The sequence below is a fragment of the Rhinoderma darwinii genome, chromosome 2, assembly GCF_050947455.1.
Source record: "Rhinoderma darwinii isolate aRhiDar2 chromosome 2, aRhiDar2.hap1, whole genome shotgun sequence".
Classification (NCBI taxonomy): domain Eukaryota; kingdom Metazoa; phylum Chordata; class Amphibia; order Anura; family Rhinodermatidae; genus Rhinoderma; species Rhinoderma darwinii.
The window spans coordinates 480026257-480041940 of NC_134688.1; the positions used below are offsets into that span (position 1 = coordinate 480026257).

Sequence of the window (15684 nt, forward strand, 5' to 3'; positions counted from 1 at the left end):
TCCTCCCCTGTATACTGTGTGACCTCCTCCTCCTCCTCCTCCCCTGTATACTGTGTGACCTCCACCTCCTCCCCTGTATACTGTGTGACCTCCTCCTCCTCCCCTGTATACTGTGTGACCTCCTCCTCCTCCTCCCCTGTATACTGTGTGACCTCCTCCCCCCCTGTATACTGTGTGACCTCACCTCCTCCCCTGTATACTGTGTGACCTCCTCCCCTGTATACTGTGTGACCTCCTCCTCCCCCCCTGTATACTGTGTGACCTCCTCCTCCCCTGTATACTGTGTGACCTCCTCCTCCTCCCCTGTATACTGTGTGACCTCCTCCTCCTCCCCTGTATACTGTGTGACCTCCTCCTCCTCCCCTGTATACTGTGTGACCTCCTCCTCCCCTGTATACTGTGTGACCTCCTCCTCCCCCCCCCTGTATACTGTGTGACCTCCTCCTCCTCCTCCTCCTCCCCTGTATACTGTGACCTCCTCCTCCTCTCCTGTATACTGTGTGACCTCCTCCTCCCCTGTATACTGTGTGACCTCCTCCTCCTCCTCCCCTGTATACTGTGTGACCTCCTCCTCCCCTGTATACTGTGTGACCTCACCTCCTCCCCTGTATACTGTGTGACCTCTCGTTATTTCGGGGTAATCTCCGCACTTGTACCCCTGCGGTATTTCCTGTAGTTTATAAGACGGCGGCTGACGCTGTGATGTCATCAGTCATGGAGCTCATCAGAACGGATTATCTTATTGTTTACATGATGGCGGCCGGTGCTGTGAGGACGGGTCTTTGCGGGGTCTTTGCCGGGTCTTTGCAGGTCACCCCTCTATCTTTACACCTCAGAGCCGACGTCTTATCTGCAGATGAATACAGGAGCCGGCTCTGCACTGCCCTCTAGTGTCACCGCATGATACCACATCTGCGGCTGATACATGATGGTAGTGCGAGAACATAGCGAGGGGATGACACCTCCTGATATCACCCTCGTCAGGGGCCACAGTGCGCTGCATCGTCTGCCCTCACCTCGTTGTGAGCATCCAGGGTCTGGGGGGGGTCCGGTCTCGCTCCTCTGAGTCCTCATCCAGGAATCGGCAGATCTTACTCTTGAGAGCATGCTACGTCCGTGCCGGGGGGGAGGGGTATAAGAGCCGGCGATGAATCCCTTCACCATCTAGATAGGGCAGCGCAGAGCGTCACTCTCCAGCCAGTCTCCGTCCCTCCCGCCACATCTGCTGAGGACCCTCCTTCCAGGACCTTCGCTGCGGACATTTACTCCTATTTCCGGAGTCGTATTCGGGTTGTGATTCTGCGGGTAGCCACGCCACGTTTGGGGCGAGCAGATATTAATATTCGTGGGCAAGTGTCACTTGTGTTGGGTTGATGCGGATGAATACAATGGAGCTGTGTGTTATAGCAGAGCTGTCCAGACCTAGCGTTACAGTGTGTCATGTCTGGACGAGGCGGGAGATACAGCCGTGAAGGGTCTGTCCCCATTTATGAGTGTAGATCCCGTGGAGGCGTGCAGAGGATTCTGGGACCACTTCTTTGTTCTTCGGTGACTGGCGGCAGAGTTACTAACGTGTCCTCTTTAATCCGTTCCCTTCATTGATTCGGAGCTCCTGCCCGTGATTTGTGTCCCCCCCCCCCGGAGACTGTGTGACCCACTTGTTCTCAGACACTCGTCTCCTCGTTACCCCTTGACTTGTGGGGAGGGGGTTGTCACTAGGAAGCTGTGCGGTGGATTTATTTTGTCGCCGGTCCAGGATTGTGATGCTTTTTCCTCCTCTGACCTGTAATTTTGGATATGTGACCCCCGCCATTAGGGATTGTATATGGACTGTTCCATGTGGACTGTTGGGTAGGTGGTGTCTCTATTATGGCCAGAGCCTGGCACGTGGAATAGTCCATATAATCCTTGCACTAGACGGGGTCTTCAGTCACAATCGAGGGCGTCGTGCGGATGAAATCTGGGCCCTGCAGCCCGTCTGGCGCCCGCACACAGCGGTGGTCACAGGAACGTTGGGCAGCCCAGAATGAGAATTCCTGTTCTGTTTATGACCCTCCAGTCCTCGCATGATGAAGCGGAGGGAGCGGAGTTGTCACATGACTTTACCTGACTACTTCTATGGGAAAATCGGTGTCATGGAGACAAGTCACCAGCAGCTGCCATGTGGAAACCAGACTGTCACTCGGAAAGGATCCCTGACACAAGCTATGGCGTGTTGTATCCGGACCCTGACACACTTACCTGTGGTTACCGCCGGCCGCTTCTCCAGGTCCCCCAGCACTTCACCCACATTCCCTTTTTTTTCTTCTGTTCTGTAATAATGTCATGTGGTTGCAGGTCCTGGGAACACCAACGCGGGAGCAGATCCGAGAAATGAACCCCAACTACACAGAATTCAAGTTTCCTCAGATAAAGGCGCACCCCTGGACTAAGGTGAGACCCACGTATGAGCGAACACCCCCCACCTCCCTGACCCATGACCTCTGACTGCGCATGTGACCTCTGTGTAGGGAGGGGAAGTAACGTGGACTCTGACAACAAGTGTCAAGGGGGCGACAGCCTTGACCACCTGCGATGTGTCCGGAGGGGACATCTAACGGCCCCTGATTCATTTTTGGGGTGTTTACTGTTCAATTTGTGAGCCATGTGGCCCCTCCACCCCATATGTGACGTGTCCCCCCAGAATCCAGTGACCCTACATGGTGCTCCGAGGCAGTCGCTCCGTCTATGGGAGGATAAGGAGAACTGGAGGAGTTGCTGACCCCTGTAGACGGGTGTATGGTGGGACCCCTATACCTGGCGCCCGGGCCTGCTCTAGGTGTATGTGGAGATTTATCAGCCCGGCGTTGGAGCAGGTTCACCCTGATCGTTATGATCTGCGCTCGTGTGACCGGTACGGACGCCTGCCGTGTATATACTCAGCACCTTGTAAGACCTCCATAGATGGGGGTCCGGGCGCCATGGGTTATAAATGACAGAACTATGAGGCCTACAGAGCAGAGGACCGCCACGTGCCGAGTGATGGTGAGAGCGATGAGAAGTGTCCCCCGGGCCGTGTACAGGTGGAGGGTCTGCAGTGTAACACAGCCGCAGGGGAGTATATCAGGTGGGGGGTGACGTATATCCCGGCACCGTCCTCTTCCCTCCATCACGTTGAATTTTTCATAATGAAGCATTGACCCCCAGCTCCTGCCCCTCCCCCTTCCATCTCATCCTCTCCATGACAAGTCTTCACGAGCCGCACACTCAGTCAGATCTATTTTTTTTTTTATTTTTAAAGGGTTATGTCTTTTTGCAGGTTTTCAGAGCTCGGACTCCCCCAGAGGCCATTGCGCTGTGCAGCCGTCTGCTGGAATATACGCCCACCGCCCGCCTCACCCCGCTGGACGCCTGTGCACACTCCTTCTTTGATGAGCTGCGAGACCCCAACCCCAAGCTCCCCAATGGCCGTGAATTCCCTGCACTGTTTAACTTTACCACTCAAGGTAGATACCACTCATGGAGAGATCGGGGGCCACACGCCTCCGAAATAAGTTCTGGCACACCCGTCTCCCTGACCAGCTTTATCCAAGGACCCGTCGTGTCCTGCTGCGCGACATTTACGAGTCTGGAGCCGGCGTCCAAATACCGTGCAGTGCGGCCCACACGTATATAGTTCTTGTAATTGGAAACGTTCTGCAACTTTCTAACAGACTTTGTCAGGTTTTTGCCATTTCTTTGCTTGCTGTCAGTGAATAGGAACTCTTTATCATCCAGAGGCTAAAAATCTTTCCTGACCTAAAATCTTACACAGCTGAAGTTGAGTTACAATGTATTGGTCCAATACAGAGAGATTTTTGCTGCTGCTGTGTTGGGCTCACAGGAGATTGTCTACACTCATACGTTTTAACAAACACTCAGTTGTGAGAGCAGGACTAGGACCGGGCAGGTTTTCAGCTTCTGGATGTAAACCATGAATGTTCCCATTCACTGACTGCAAGAAGAGATCTTGAAAATGATGAAGATTGAAACACAAAGTTTATTAGAAAGTTGCACAGCTTCCCATCGCACATTAGAAACCCCTGTGACCCCTTCCCGTACAGCGCCGTAAAGTGGCGCAGGCAAAAGTTCCTGAACGCGCTCCACCGTACATATACAGCAACGCGGCAACTAGAACGTCTATCGTGGCATTTTAACGCCTTCGCCATCGCAACCGATAGTGATCGCTGCGCTATTAGGAGTAAGCTGAGGGGGAGGCGGCTCCCGTTGTCATGTCCGCACCCCGGCATTGTGATTGCTGGGCCTAACTAAGGCTGCTCTATTTTAGGTCTGACCTAACAGACGCCTGTGCCTCTTATATGCAAAACATTATAGAAAGAAGTAAAAGTCCCCAAGTGAAAACAAGACACAATAAAAACAATTGCTATCCTCATAATCACAACGCCCTGTACCAGAAAAAACAAGACTTCACCCCGCTACCTCAGCAAGGTAATACCTCTGCAGCTTTAATGGGTCAGTACAACCTCGCTGCGGCGGTCCTGATCCTTACACCAGAGAAGGGACTGGAGATGACCTGTGGGGGGGCAGTGATGAGTGGGTGACCCTGATCATGTAAAACCCGCAACACAATGTCTCTGCGGAGCCGCGACTGTGATAAAGCAGAGTGTTCAACCAATGAGGAACATTATTAATAACTAAAGGGAACAATGGTTTTATCTGATACTAAAAGTAGTAAATCTGCCCCATTGGTACATATATGGCCGGCAGAAAAGGTATGTCCACCTATGATCACCATTATACAGTATATATATATAATCTCCATAAACAGCTGAGTCACTGTGTACATACATTACATAACTTATCCTGTACTGATCCTGAGTTACATCCTGTATTATACTCCAGAGCTGCACTCACTATTCTGCTGGTGGAATCACTGTGTACATACATTACATTACTTATCCTGTACTGACCCTGAGTTACATCCTGTATTATACTCCAGAGCTGCACTCACTATTCTGCTGGTGGAATCACTGTGTACATACATTACATTACTTATCCTGTACTGATCCTGAGATATATCCTGTATTATACTCCAGAGCTGCACTCTCTATTCTGCTGGTGGAGTCACTGTGTACATACATTACATTACTTATCCTGTACTGATCCTGAGTTACATCCTGTATTATACTCCAGAGCTGCACTCACTATTCTGCTGGTGGAGTCACTGTGTACATACATTACTTATCCTGTACTGATCCTGAGTTATATCCTGTATTGTACTCCAGAGCTGCACTCACTATTCTGCTGGTGGAGTCACTGTGTACATACATTACATTACTTATCCTGTACTGATCCTGAGTTACATCCTGTATTATACTCCAGAGCTGCACTCACTATTCTGCTGGTGGAGTCACTGTGTACATACATTACATTACTTATCCTATACTGATCCTGAGTTACATCCTGTATTATACTCCAGAGCTGCACTCACTATTCTGCTGGTGGAGTCACTGTGTACATACATTACATTACTTATCCTATACTGATCCTGAGTTACATCCTGTATTATACTCCAGAGCTGCACTCACTATTCTGCTGGTGGAGTCACTGTGTACATACATTACATTACTTATCCTGTACTGATCCTGAGTTATATCCTGTATTATACTCCAGAGCTGCACTCACTATTCTGCTGGTGGAGTCACTGTGTACATACATTACATTACTTATCCTGTACTGATCCTGAGTTACATCCTGTATTATACTCCAGAGCTGCACTCACTATTCTGCTGGTGGAGTCACTGTGTACATACATTACTTATCCTGTACTGATCCTGAGTTACATCCTGTATTATACTCCAGAGCTGCACTCACTATTCTGCTGGTGGAGTCACTGTGTACATACATTACATTACTTATCCTGTACTGATCCTGAGTTACATCCTGTATTATACTCCAGAGCTGCACTCACTATTCTGCTGGTGGAGTCACTGTGTACATACATTACATTACTTATCCTGTACTGATCCTGAGTTACATCCTGTATTATACTCCAGAGCTGCACTCACTATTCTGCTGGTGGAGTCACTGTGTACATACATGACATTACTTATCCTGTACTGATCCTGAGTTACATCCTGTATTATACTCCAGAGCTGCACTCACTATTCTGCTGGTGGAGTCACTGTGTACATACATTACATTACTTATCCTGTACTGATCCTGAGTTACATCCTGTATTATACTCCAGAGCTGCACTCACTATTCTGCTGGTGGAGTCACTGTGTACATACATTACATGACTTATCCTGTACTGATCCCGAGTTATATCCTGTATTATACTCCAGAGCTGCACTCACTATTCTGCTGGTGGAGTCACTGTGTACATACATTACATTACTTATCCTGTACTGATCCTGAGTTACATCCTGTGTTATACTCCAGAGCTGCACTCACTATTCTGCTGGTGGAGTCACTGTGTACATACATTACTTATCCTGTACTGATCCTGAGTTATATCCTGTATTATACTCCAGAGCTGCACTCACTATTCTGCTGGTGGAGTCACTGTGTACATACATTACATGACTTATCCTGTACTGATCCTGAGTTACATCCTGTATTATACTCCAGAGCTGCACTCACTATTCTGCTGGAGGTGTCACTGTGTACATACATTACATTACTTATCCTGTACTGATCCTGAGTTATATCCTGTATTATACTCCAGAGCTGCACTCACTATTCTGCTGGTGGAGTCACTGTGTACATACATTACATTACTTATCCTGTACTGATCCTGAGTTACATCCTGTATTATACTCCAGAGCTGCACTCACTATTCTGCTGGTGGAGTCACTGTGTACATACATTACATTACTTATCCTGTACTGATCCTGAGTTACATCCTGTATTATACTCCAGAGCTGCACTCACTATTCTGCTGGTGGAGTCACTGTGTACATACATTACATTACTTATCCTGTACTGATCCTGAGTTACATCCTGTATTATACTCCAGAGCTGCACTCACTATTCTGCTGGTGGAGTCACTGTGTACATACATTACATTACTTATCCTGTACTGATCCTGAGTTACATCCTGGAATTGTGTGGCGGATTCAGCTGCAAAAATTCTGCTGTGTGAACAGGGCACTAATAATGCAGGGGGGGGGGGGCTGTTAGCTTCTCTACATCAGGTGACTGCAGAGCTCCGTGTAAAGGTGACATTGCCCAGAATCACCGGAACAAGCTCTGCAGACGCTGAACAAGCAGGTGACGCTGAGCTTAGTTTGTTATATCCGCTTTATATGTCCAGTATCTGCCCCCCCCCTCTATATTATTGCCCCTCCTCTTTATTATTATTGCCCCTCCTCTCTATTATTATTGCCCCTCCTCTCTATTATTATTGCCCCTCCTCTTTATTATTATTGCCCCTCCTCTTTATTATTGCCCCTCCTCTCTATTATTATTGCCCCCCCTCTGACTAGTCTTTTCTTCCTCATTTACAGAACTGTCAAGTAACCCCTCCCTGTCGTCTATCCTCATCCCAGCGCACGCTCGGAGCCAATCCTCTGTGTCCACCCCCACGAATGCCACCGCCACATCAGGTGAGACGCCGCCGCGTGCCCAGCATTACTAATATGTAGCGTCCGTCACGTGTGCTGCTGATGTATTGATAAAGATTTCCTTGTTACAAGCTGCGATGCCTAATGTAACCCTCCACATAGAGCTGTCAGACACCCGGCAGCAGCACAGTGACAGCTGTCAGCTCAGGAGACACCCGGCAGCCGCACAGTGACAGCTGTCAGGTCAGGAGACACCCGGCAGCAGCACAGTGACAGCTGTCGGGAGACACCTGGCAGCAGCACAGTGACAGCTGTCAGGAGACACCCGGCAGCAGCACAGTGACAGCTGTCAGGAGACACCCGGCAGCAGCACAGTGACAGCTGTCAGGAGACACCCGGCAGCAGCACAGTGACAGCTGTCAGGAGACACCCGGCAGCAGCACAGTGACAGCTGTCAGGAGACACCCGGCAGCAGCACAGTGACAGCTGTCAGGAGACACCCGGCAGCAGCACAGTGACAGCTGTCAGGAGACACCCGGCAGCAGCACAGTGACAGCTGTCAGGAGACACCCGGCAGCAGCACAGTGACAGCGGGTTCTGACAAAGAAATTCATAAATACACACAGGAAAAATATTTGTTTTTTGGAGTGGGAAAGCTGGGTGACAACCAATATGGCTGCCCAGACACCTATGGAGGCTGCACCCAGCTTTCCCAAACTCCTAAATAACTCCCTGTAAGCCATTGTAATGGTGTAAATAATCAACCAGACAACTGCTGGATGCACAGCGCCACCTAGTGTCCAAGGTCAATAATGCAATGCAGCCTGAGCCAGCGTCCCTGGTATTGAAGGGGCTTGTGGAGGTGCCTGGGGGGTCTGGTGGCAGGTATGGGATTCATGGCTGGGGGTCTAGTGACAGGTATGGGGATCATGGCTGTGTGTCTAGGGGTCGGTATAGGATTCATGGCTGTGTGCCTGGGGGGGGTCTGGTGGCAGGTATGTGATTCATGGCTGTGTCTAGGGGTCGGTATAGGATTCATGGCTGTGTCTAGGGGCAGGTATGGGGTTCATGGCTGTGTCTAGGGGCAGGTATGGGGTTCATGGCTGTGTCTAGGGGCAGGTATGGGGTTCATGGCTGTGTCTAGGGGCAGGTATGGGGTTCATGGCTGTGTCTAGGGGCAGGTATGGGGTTCATGGCTGTGTCTAGGGGCAGGTATGGGGTTCATGGCTGTGTCTAGGGGCAGGTATGGGGTTCATGGCTGTGTCTAGGGGCAGGTATGGGGTTCATGGCTGTGTCTAGGGGCAGGTATGGGGTTCATGGCTGTGTCTAGGGGCAGGTATAGGATTCATGGCTGTGTCTAGGGGTCGGTAGAGGATTCATGGCTGTGTCTAGGGGCAGGTATGGGGTTCATGGCTGTGTCTAGGGGCAGGTATGGGGTTCATGGCTGTGTCTAGGGGTCGGTATAGGATTCATGGCTGTGTCTAGGGGTCGGTAGAGGATTCATGGCTGTGTCTAGGGGCAGGTATGGGGTTCATGGCTGTGTCTAGGGGCAGGTATGGGGTTCATGGCTGTGTCTAGGGGCAGGTATGGGGTTCATGGCTGTGTCTAGGGGCAGGTATGGGGTTCATGGCTGTGTCTAGGGGCAGGTATGGGGTTCATGGCTGTGTCTAGGGGCAGGTATGGGGTTCATGGCTGTGTCTAGGGGCAGTTATGGGGTTCATGGCTGTGTCTAGGGGCAGTTATGGGGTTCATGGCTGTGTCTAGGGGCAGGTATGGGGTTCATGGCTGTGTCTAGGGGCAGGTATGGGGTTCATGGCTGTGTCTAGGGGCAGGTATGGGGTTCATGGCTGTGTCTAGGGGCAGGTATGGGGTTCATGGCTGTGTCTAGGGGCAGTTATGGGGTTCATGGCTGTGTCTAGGGGCAGGTATGGGGTTCATGGCTGTGTCTAGGGGCAGGTATGGGGTTCATGGCTGTGTCTAGGGGCAGGTATGGGGTTAATGGCTGGGGGTCTAGGGGCAGGTATGGGGTTCATGGCTGGGGGTCTAGGGGCAGGTATGGGGTTCATGGCTGTGTGTCTGGGGGTCTAGGATAATGAGGGTTCTTTTCTGCCTGAGACTACCAGGGTTACGGACATTGAGTTAATATCATCCCCAGTTCTAGAGCATGTTAGGGGTTAATGTCTGTAATCTGAAGGCAGTGAAGGAGTTAATGGAGTTTTCCTGAATTAGAGAACCTCAGACTCCGCCACACCTGTCCATTCCTGCTCTATTCAAGTGAATGGGGCTGAGCTGCAATACCACACACAACCTTCGGACAGGTGTGGCGCTGTTTTTGAAGAAAAGAGTTATGTTTTCTATTCCTGGACAACCCCTTTTAACTCCTTCACTGCTCTCGACCACCCGCCGGGAATACAGGCATGAATCCCTTCCCTGGACCACCAGAGATGCTGATAATAGGGCTCCATGCACACGGCCGTATTTTTCATCCGTCACTGTATTTTTACGGATGGGTGTCCGTGCCGCAGAAATGGTAGGATATGTCCTTTTTCTTCCCCCGCAATTACGGCACAGATTCTCCACAGAAGTCTATGGGCGTGCTCCGTAGCCGTCCGTAATTACGGAAGCGTTGCTATGCGATGCCCGGGGATTACACAAGAATCCTCCCTATTTTTTTTGTGGATCGGTAAATGCGGATGAACTTCGGAGCGCGTGGACGGACCCCCTGCCGTATATGTGGATGAACCACGGAGCGCGTGGACGGACCCCCTGCAGTATATGTGGATGAACCACGGAGCGTGTGGACGGACCCCCTGCAGTATATGCGTATGAACTTCCGAGCGCGTGGACGGACCCCCTGCAGTATATGTGGATGAACCACGAAGCGCGTGGACGGACCCCCTGCAGTATATGTGGATGAACCACGAAGCGCGTGGACGGACCCCCTGCAGTATATGCGTATGAACTTCGGAGCGTGTGGACGGACCCCTGCAGTATATGTGGATGACTATAAATGACTTCGGATCTGCGTTTATAGATGGATGAAAAATACGGGTGTGTGCACGGGGCCGAACTCCGTCTGTATCCCTGGTGGTCCAGGGGAATAAGGAGGTGACTGTTTCATCTCTGGGTCCAGTGGGTTTTCCCGCTCCCGGCTCCTCCTCTCTGAGGGTCTTTTATGTCTTGTGGACGTGATTTTCAGTGTTTGTTTTGTTTTTTTATATCCATTTCCCTCCCTTCTTCCCATCTAGACTCAAACAGCGGGGACCGCGGGCCGACCAACAACGCCGCCGCCGCCTCAGCCTCCAACTCCACCTGAGCCAATTATTGAAGCATGTTCCGCGCACGGACGAGAAGAAAACGGGCAAAGTAGCAAGAGGGTGGGGAAAGCGAGAGGGGCCGCGACGCCCGGCTGGCCCTGGACTCTTCCACGAAACACTGGCCACATTTATCAAGGAAAAAAAATATATATATACATAAACTGTAAAGGAAGCGCCATCCATGTGGATTTTAGTGGTTCAGTTTTTTATTATAATTATTATTATTGTTATTTAACCTTGTAAAATATCTATAAATACAGGAGCTCCTTCCTTTTTTTTTTTTTTTTTTTTAAATGTTGCTCCGTTGGTGTTTTCTTGGTGAGCGGGGAGGGGTCAGGGCAGTGCCCCCTCCTCCCCTCCCCCCCCACCGGGCCCCAGCAGAGGACAGGTTGTTGAGTGGCCGTTCGTTACCTCTCGGGCCCTCGTCTGTTATTGGTGCGGTCAGGGCGGGCCGGGGCTGGTTTCTCCCATCATCACGCCGGATTGAATCTCGGAGTGCCTTATTGTATGAGACCCGTGAGCGCCCCCTGTGTTCCCGCCTTTGCCCTGTACGGGGGCTGGACACCGGCTGACCGCATTCTTTTTGTTTTTTCCTTCACAGGTTGCAGATGTTTCTCAGTTTTTATGTATTTCTGTTGCTTTCCTGTTGTAAATTTTGCCAAATTTGCTGGGGGAGGGGAGGGGTTGTACTTGTATATGGCTATTCATTGGCTGCTGCACTGGCCCTGGTAATTGGCTGGCTTGAATGGAGGGGAGGGGCTTCATTTTGTAATAAGGACTTTCTGGCCAGGGACAGGTGACCCCCTCCCCCACCTCACCTACTCCTGCTGCTTCCATGGGCATTAACTCTGTTTGCTGGACTAGTGTTGCCCCTCGTGTCGTGTTCAATGTTCGAGGACGATGGCCATTAACCTTCTCACTGCTGTGACGGCCTCTTTCATGACATAAGTGGCGCCTGTTATACTCGGCTTCCCAGGGTTGGCGCTTCAAGAACTTTTTTGCACTGGAGTTATGTACATTTCTTCTGCCCCAAATCTCTCGCTGTCCAGGAGCTCAATCCACATGTCTCCCAGAATCCACTGCAGTCTCTCCAGAACATGGGGATGGAGCTCACATCACTGGGTACATCATCGATGTACCTGTTGCCCATTGTTAAAGGGGCACCTGCCAGTGGGGTTTCCCAGGGATATGTCCAGTGTGGGTGGGGGTCTCTGGGATGGAAGCACTTACCATGGAGCCACTGCCAGGAGCTGCATTAGGGGATAACCCCCCTCTACAGTGTCCTGTCTGTTCAGACTGACGGCAGCTATAGAATACGGAGAGCTCCTTCTACAGGAGCTCCGCTGCCCATAAACACACACGAGATGGGGCAGGTCTCACCGGTTGCGGTGTATATGGGAGCGGCTTGGTGGGTTTTGCCAGTTGATTCCTAGCATTTCACTCCCAATGACGCCAGAGTCGTCTCTTCCTGACTCCATGGTCGTTAATCCGTCTTCTGAGGTATGAGACACGTGATACCTCGCTGAGGCCGCCGCTGTTATTCTATAGACATTGCTTCAGTTTACGACGAACGATCGGACGGCTGAGGTTTTATCCGGTCTGTCGTACACGTGGCGGCGCTCTGCCCGTTGCTTGTAATTACGGTACATTTGCGTATGGCGGGGGCCGGTGTAACCGCTTCTATAATGTCATGTCCAGCGCTCGGTGAGGGTCTATAGCAGCTGCTCCGCGGTTTATCTACTCGCCAACCGTTGAGGGGTTAAGTATTAATGGAGCAAAACCGGGCCCCTCAAACCCCCCCCCCCCCCCTGCATAGTGCGTGTATGTCACGTGCCTATTCTATGTTGTTCTCTGTTCACATCCAAAGCTGTAGTCAAATTGTGTTTAATTTCTGGTTTTCTGCAGGATCTTACATCTCCCTGCTGGTACAATTCTTGCACTGAGCATGTTCTGCTGCTTTGCATTGTGGGGAGCACAGTATTTGCTGTCATCATATTGCAGTGCATTATGGGGGTCTCAGAACGCGTACACTCCTTATAGCTTGGCTTAGTCGAAGCCAGCAGATTTGAATGCAGCTTTGGATATGATTGGAGCATGAAACATGATTTATGGCATTTATATGTGGTTTTAACCTGTGAGATGCTGCACTATGCCACTAGAAAGGCACACCCTCCACGCACTCCTTGTGCGCACCCTCCGCTCACTCCCTGTGCGCACCCTCCGCGCACCTTTTTCTTCTCTCCTGGATATCACTACACCAAATCCTCAATTCCACAGAGATTCAGATCCCTCCCCCGTCAGTTAGTGGCCGATGCATTTTATTTTTTCCTTTTGGGTCCGTCGTCCTCTCCCCTCAGTTTTTCTGCTGTAGAACGAAGTAACCTATCACATATGCGATGTCCCCGTAAAAAGCACAGTGCATGCAAGGAATGGCCGGAAGTCTTCACGTCAGTCAGTGCGGGGGGAGGGGGTCGTTCGGATCGGTTTGGGCCCCGGTGTCCACTCTCTATAGGTTTTGTTTGTTTTTTTGTGTTATTTTTGTCAAGTGCAAAAATGCAATAATTTTTATTTTATTTTTTTGTTCTGTTTTTCTGACCCGACGTGACCGGCAATGTGCTTCAGAATGTCGCCTACAGCTGTGATGTCTTCTCTATAGATTATATATATACACATATATATATTTTTTGCTTTGCCTGTAATATCGCTTCAACGTGTGTTTCCGATGGACGACTCGGCAAACGAACTCGAATCAGCCGAGAAGAATCCACTGCAATATGTGTCGAGAAAAAAAACAACAAAAAGGACAAAAATAAAAAGTTGCTGCCAGTGAGAAGCGGTCCATATGATCCGCGCCGTCCCGCGAGACTCAGACCCGCAGAACATTATTGCTACTTGAATGCCTCCATGACTGAAAAAAACAACAGAAATTGTATTTTATTTCGCCCCCGGCGGCGCCGTCGTCACGTTATATATAATTTTAGTTTTTATTTGTCAGAATGTTCTGCCTGATGTCCTCTGCCGCCCTCCCCCGCCTCCCTTCTTTCCCTCTCTGTAAATACATTTTGTTCTGTGTGACGCCACTCCGGAAATAGTTATAACTGGTATCTGTAATTTGCATTAAATAAAGAAAAAAGTAGATTAGTCTGGAAATGAAATAATAAAAAAAAAAATATACAAAAAAGGGAGAGGAAAAACCCCCCAAGATAACGGGCGTGTAACGCTTGTCGGAGGCCGGTGATGTCTGGGCCACGGGTGGAGCCGCTAAGAGCTTTGTAAACAGAAAAAGGTCAGTAAGGGGCGCAGAAAGCTCCATGTATTTTGGCGTTTGTGTAATTATTGGTCCAAATCCGTTGTGAGGTTAAATCTACATCTAAGAACACGTCCTGATCTTGGCTTAGATCTCGTCTTCTACTACAGTTATATCCAGAGCTGCGTTCACGATTCTGCTCAGTATGCTGACAATCCAATAAAGATTTGATTGGAATTTATTATTCCTCCTCCTACTACATTACAGTGCTCTGGTGTAACACTACTACTCCCAACATGCAGCAGAGCAAGAACCAGCAGGGAGACGTGTGGTCCTGCAGCCTGAAAGCAAATGGTTAACAGTACGAGCGTACAGATTGCATCGCAGCAGAGCGTGTTCTTTGTAGATGCTGAACCAGTAGGAGGTGAATGGAGAAATTTGATTTAATGAGTGAAGAGGAAATGCAAAGAAAACAATATTGCTTTGGATGTGACTAGAGAAGAATAAGTAAGGGAAAGTTAAACGAGCTGATGGGGGAGGGGTAAAGACTGGAGAGGAAGCAGAACATCGTGAATCCTTTATTGGCGGATGATTGGGTTTGGTTCTGAGCCCCGCGCTCTGGTTCCTCAGAAGTTGTGGAGACCGGATCTGCGCTTTTCATGATCTAAACTGTCCGTACACCCCCCAGGTTTTAATATTGATGGTCTGTTCTTAGGATTGGTCATCAGCCTGAGATCGTTGGGGTCTGTGATCTCTACAGAACAGGAAGTGTCCATCTATTGAGAGGCTCAGTGGGAAAACTTCAAGAAACCAACAAAAATTCTTAAAAAACTTAAAATAACGATTCTAACAATATTTTCTGATGACGCTTTCCCTTTAAAAGCCCCTGGAAACGTGATCTGCTGCCAATCGGAGGTCTTCAGGGGTCGCTGCAGCTGTAAGAACAGGAATGAGGCCATGTGGGGTTTCATGACCAATTTTTCTCATAGGGAAATGCAGGGGAGACACAGATCAGATCTTCCCTGCATTACAAGTCTAAGAAAACGATACGGGGAAAATCGAAACGGCTTCCCGGGTCCTCGGATAAAATGATGACTTTTGGGAACTATGGGATTAAACGGTGTCATCAATTTCATTGGTTAAACCACCGGCGGTACAATCAGCAAGTAGAGCAAGCTGGTTATATAGTTATTATACCATCGCTTTACATGACATGTCATTCTACTGCAGTCACATCCAAAGCTGCATTCATGGTCGTTAATGGGAATCTATTAGAACATTTCTTAGGGCCTGTTCACATCACCGTTCGCTTTCCGTTCCGTCGGGTGAACCCCGCAACGGAAAGTGAAACCACAGCTTCTGTTTCAGTCACCATTAGCGCAGTCGACTCCGCTATTGATTCCGTCGGAAACCTGCCGGAATGGTGACGAATGGAAACCATTAGCAATGTTTCCGTCACCGTTGATATCAAAGGTGACTGAAACGGAAGCTGTGGTTTCACTTTCCGTTGCGGGGTTCACCCGATGGAACGGAAAGCGGACGGTGATGTGAACAGGCCCTTAAACACATCAGG

At 49.8% G+C, this 15684-nt stretch overlaps 1 protein-coding gene across 4 annotated transcripts in view; it reads left to right on the plus strand.

Annotated features, from left to right (window-relative positions):
* GSK3B (glycogen synthase kinase 3 beta) overlaps window positions 1-14005 on the plus strand; it is a 94887-nt gene extending 80882 nt beyond the window's left edge. For 3 of the 4 annotated variants that reach the window (XM_075854725.1, XM_075854726.1, XM_075854723.1), the window contains exons 8-11: window positions 2338-2433; window positions 3281-3485; window positions 7491-7589; window positions 10796-14005. In XM_075854725.1, the coding sequence (XP_075710840.1) occupies window positions 2338-2433; window positions 3281-3485; window positions 7491-7589; window positions 10796-10863 (468 nt within the window). In that variant the 3' untranslated portion in view covers window positions 10864-14005. The remainder of the gene's footprint in view (window positions 1-2337; window positions 2434-3280; window positions 3486-7490; window positions 7590-10795) is intronic. The other variant, XM_075854724.1, reaches the window with a different exon arrangement.
* Window positions 14006-15684: the final 1679 nt, after the last annotated feature.